The sequence below is a fragment of the Gavialis gangeticus genome, unplaced genomic scaffold, assembly GCF_001723915.1.
Source record: "Gavialis gangeticus isolate Ggan-Ray unplaced genomic scaffold, GavGan_comp1, whole genome shotgun sequence".
NCBI classification, from domain to species: Eukaryota; Metazoa; Chordata; order Crocodylia; family Gavialidae; genus Gavialis; species Gavialis gangeticus.
This window is the reverse complement of record NW_017729033.1, coordinates 2,396,402-2,400,737: the sequence shown is the minus strand read 5'-3', so window position 1 is coordinate 2,400,737 and position 4,336 is coordinate 2,396,402. Positions and strand designations below refer to the sequence as shown.

General features: G+C 49.1%; 1 protein-coding gene across 1 annotated transcript in view; it reads right to left on the bottom strand.

The window, feature by feature from the left end:
* Positions 1–4,336, bottom strand: part of CCT7 (chaperonin containing TCP1 subunit 7) — a 30,166-nt gene that overhangs the window by 9,183 nt on the left and 16,647 nt on the right. Inside the window, exons 6-7 of the mRNA XM_019526457.1 lie at positions 2,528–2,692; positions 1,069–1,257 (exon numbers count right to left, since the gene is read on the bottom strand). Coding sequence (XP_019382002.1) covers positions 1,069–1,257; positions 2,528–2,692 — 354 coding nt within the window. The remainder of the gene's footprint in view (positions 1–1,068; positions 1,258–2,527; positions 2,693–4,336) is intronic.

Sequence of the window (4,336 nt, the reverse complement as noted above, 5' to 3'; positions counted from 1 at the left end):
GAAACAGCTGACAAGCCACATCCATGCACACAGTAAGGTAGCACTCTCCATGACCACCTAGCCACAAAGCCTCAGACCTGGCTCGTGGCAGGAAGCAATATGCTAGAGCATCCCACACCAGGGGATGAGAGCATTCTCCTCCCATCTTGAGGCTAGGGCATACCAAGGGCATCAAAAGACTTTCAAGACAAAGCAGCCTGAAGAGGTGCTAACTGTGCTGCTGTGGCAGCGATACACAAGTCCTACCACAAGTCAGGGAGTGGCAGGGGCTGTAGCTCTGATGCCCACTTGAGGAGACAGTGAAAGATAGCCATCAAGAAAGAGAACAACACCCCCCCCACACCCACCAGTGTAGAACAAGCCCTAGGAGCACCACTGTGAAGAAAGAAGGGGAACACACTGCATGAAGGTACTGCCTAGGTGCACATTGCTATAGTTAAGAGCAGTACAGGTGTCAGCACCAGTGGGGATGCAGTTATACTGGTATAAATTCCTGTGTGAGAAGGGGGTTATGTTCACTGCTTTATGGCAGCTTTACCTGTGCCAGCTGGTCAGCTGACAGAAGACCCAAGACTGGGAAGTGGACTGGGCCCAACAGGTCACATCACAAAGACCCCATGAGCACGGCATAACAGTACTTGAGAAGTCAGTTAAACATCTTCCTCACTAACCAATGGATTCATTTCTCTACTTGCATCTCAGCTACCAGTCTGGGGTCAAGCTGCTTGCCTCCCACTGACCTTCACTGGGGTGTGGGCACCTAACTCCAGCTGAACCACCTTGCAAGTCATGGCCTTGCTGATTTGCTCAAAACACCAACTGTGTAGAGCACAGCCAACTGCAGGGCACAGGAGCTCTGCTCTAAGTACTATGCCCTGCTCAGTCTGGCTTCTCATAATCCCTTCCCCGCTTGAGCAAAGAATCAATTCATTTAAAGGCAACTTTAAACTAATCTTGGTACCCAGCGCTCCCCATGTTTGGTCACTCTAGGCAGTGGGAGGGACCTGGCCGACACACAGGCACCAGGAAGACTTAATCACCAGCCTAAACCTTCTACTCAAACGTTACCATCATCGTCCTTTTGAGATCTTCCTCCGGGACTCGGCCAGCACAAAACATGTCCCTGTCAGCAAAGTACTGCGTGGCCACGTCGCCAATGGGCAGCTTGGATAGGACCACCTTGGCTCCCGACTTGTGGATTTTGTCCAGCTTGTCATACAAAATGTTCCACTCGGCGTCCACGATTGCCTGGTAATCCTAGAAAGGGAGCGGGGGAGATTAGAGAAGGGTTTTCAGGGTGGTTTCATTACAAAGCAGGCCAGTGCCATCCCCTGTCACCTGTGCAGGGAGATCTCATTTGAATCGAAGGCAGCAGCAGTACCGCTTTACAGACTGGGCAAAGCAATTTTAGGTTGCTCATTTTATAACAGGAAATGGAGTCCATTAAAAAGCCTTAAAGAAGCACAGCTCAACAGATCAAGGGCCGGGCTGAGTGGGCAGGAAGAGAGTCACAGCTCAGCACAGCTTGGAAACAGGTCAGTAACACTGCACCAATGGCTATGGGGTGTTTAAACAGAGACGATGAGACTGTCACCCAGGCAGTACTGGCAGTAGACAGTCACTGCAAGAGAAAAAAAATGCACTGCTTCAGGGCTGTCCAACTGGCAGTGCATGGGCCAGATGGCCCATGGGCCAAGGGATACCACCCAGTCACTGTTGCCTGCATCATTCCTACTGCTGTTCCCACTGGCATATCTGGGCTCCCCATCCTTCCTCCAGCTTCCACTTCCTGTGTCTGCTCTTGGCTACAAAGCAGCATGGCCCAAGGAGTCCAGAGCCTGAAGCCCTTGGGCACTTGCAAGCGGAACAGTCCTGTACTACCTGGTCTTATCTGGTGCTTTCCTGCAGGGCTCAGGCTTTGTGAACCAGACATACAGGGGGTGAGGGGGAATACTCTAGCCACTGATGCAAGCCACTGCTAGACAAAGCTTTAAACAATAAAGGGACCTATTCATTGAAACTAGGCAGAGATTTAAGCAAAACAGGGCAATTTCTCAGGCTAAAACATGCCCAAGAAGCCAGCATTACACTCCTATTCACATACAAAGCACCAAGGGATTTAAGTAACAGCACTGTTGTCAGAGCTAAATGTTAGGAACTCCTTCTTTCTGAGAATTTTTAATTGATCCCTAGCATTGTAGCTGAAGAGTTTTGCCTTGAGCCTGTTCCAGGCAATGGGAATTGGAAGCATGCCCTGTTTTAAAGAGGTGTTTATCAAGTCCTGGAGGCTCTGTGGCTCAAACCACTGGCTGTTTTTGCATTGCCATGGCACAATCCAGGGATTTCTCATGTGCATGAGGAAATCGCACTGCTCGGCACAGCATTTCCCTGCATCACTGTTCTGGTCAAGGGAACCCATGCAGTGGGCTGGAGAAACACGCAGCAGTAACTTTATGACACCTAAAGAGCCCTGCTGTACATTAGAGGCATGGGTTTGGTCTGGCCGTGGCCCCCTTCACGCTCTCACCTCCACAGTATTGACTCGGACTTCGGCATTGTCTTTCTCAGCTTTGAGTTCGAGTTCTATGTTCAGCAAAGCAATCTTGGGCAACTCATACTTCTTTGGCTGCATCTCAAACCCAGCGTAAGAGAACGTCTTCTTAAAGGCAACTCCAGCCACCAGCTGGGACTCCTGAAAGAAGGAAGCCTCAGGTTAGGGTTAGCCACACACAGTTCCTCTGGCAGGGTTAATGAGCTGCAGTCCAGGAGTCTCCCTTTATGCAACAAAGGGCCATTTACGCAATGCCAGCCAGTTCTTTTGATTAGCCTCTCCCTGGAGAACACAAGCAACAGACACTTATTTCCTCTGCTCTGATCCCTCCCAGCACTAAAGACACCACAGCGCAAGGCATTACACAGCATCTGAAGATCAAGAGACAGAGCTCTCCAGTCCTGCCAATGTCTTTTCCATTCATACCCTTTGAAGGTGGCTTTCCTTGACTCAGTCACATCTCTATGCTTGCACTTTTTTTTTGTCGTGTTTCATACTACAGCCCTAATGGATGCCGTTAGGTTTCTGCAAGGCTCTGGCTTGCTCAGTATTGCCCCCCGCAGTGGGATCTTTGCTTTGGCCTGCCACTGCAGCACGACAGCCCCTGTCCCCATCTCCTCCTGCACAACAGGTCACTGGTTCTCAACCTTTTTAGACTCAAGGCCCCCATGAGACTCAAACCCTCCCTTGGAAAATGCCAGCTTTTAGTTTCTACTCTTTTTGACTACAAAAACACAACACTAGAACCATTCTTCTGTTGCAAAGAAGTCAGCAAACAGACAATAGGTCAGAATGGTTATGATGCTCTGGATTCTTTTGTGAAATTTCAGGGTTTATCTCGTGAATCATGTTCAAGCACTTAAACTCATACTAGCATGCATACTACATGGCCCCCTGATTGAAAATCACTTCACTAGATCAGCATCACATGGGTTTCCCCAGAGTAAGATCTTCAAAGCTAGCCACCGCAGACAAGAAACAGTCTTGAGGCCTTAGGAACAGACCTTTCCTGTCGGGGCTCTAAGATGCCAGCTTTCATCCTTCTGCCCCAGGGCCTGGCTCCAGCCATCACATCATGACAGCCCCACTCTAAGCTCTCCACAGATGCTAGCAGTACCCATACTGCACATTCAGGATCCAGAGGGAGTGGCTGCATCTCCAATGACCATGAGAAAAGTACATCAGCAGAAACATCTTTTATAGGTGGCAGGCACAGAGCCCCAGAGGAATTTAAGGCCTTTAATACAGCATGGCCCCAAAAGGGAAGACCTGCACTATTCTCGCATTCCCACCCCTATCCTGTTAGACCCCTAAGAACAGCCCCGATATACTAACTCTCCATAAAACTGTTCTACGCTTTATATCAAGGCAGACCGTGCCTCTCAAAGCTGGATTCTGCTGTCTGAAGATCTTGCCAAGGAAGAGCTAAACTGCTTCCCTTTGAGAGAAAAAAAATAGGGTAGGAGCACAGGATGATCCATCTCAGACTTGTATGAAGGACAATTCCCTGCAAATCCCCAAAACACGAACAGCTTTGAGCTACAACCGGGTGCATGCTCAAGCCACACTGAGTTAGTAAATTAGTTGTCTGGGTAAGATAATGGCATAATTATAACCTCTTCTCTCAGTGGAGATGTTGTGTGGAGTGTTTACAGACAAGAACCTTCTCAGAATAATAATTCGCTCACTGGAGAATAGAGCAGGCGCTACTCTTCAGTAAAGAATTGCCAATCAGAATCCATGCAGGACTGGTGGGGGCTGGGAAAACATCAAACCACCGTCACC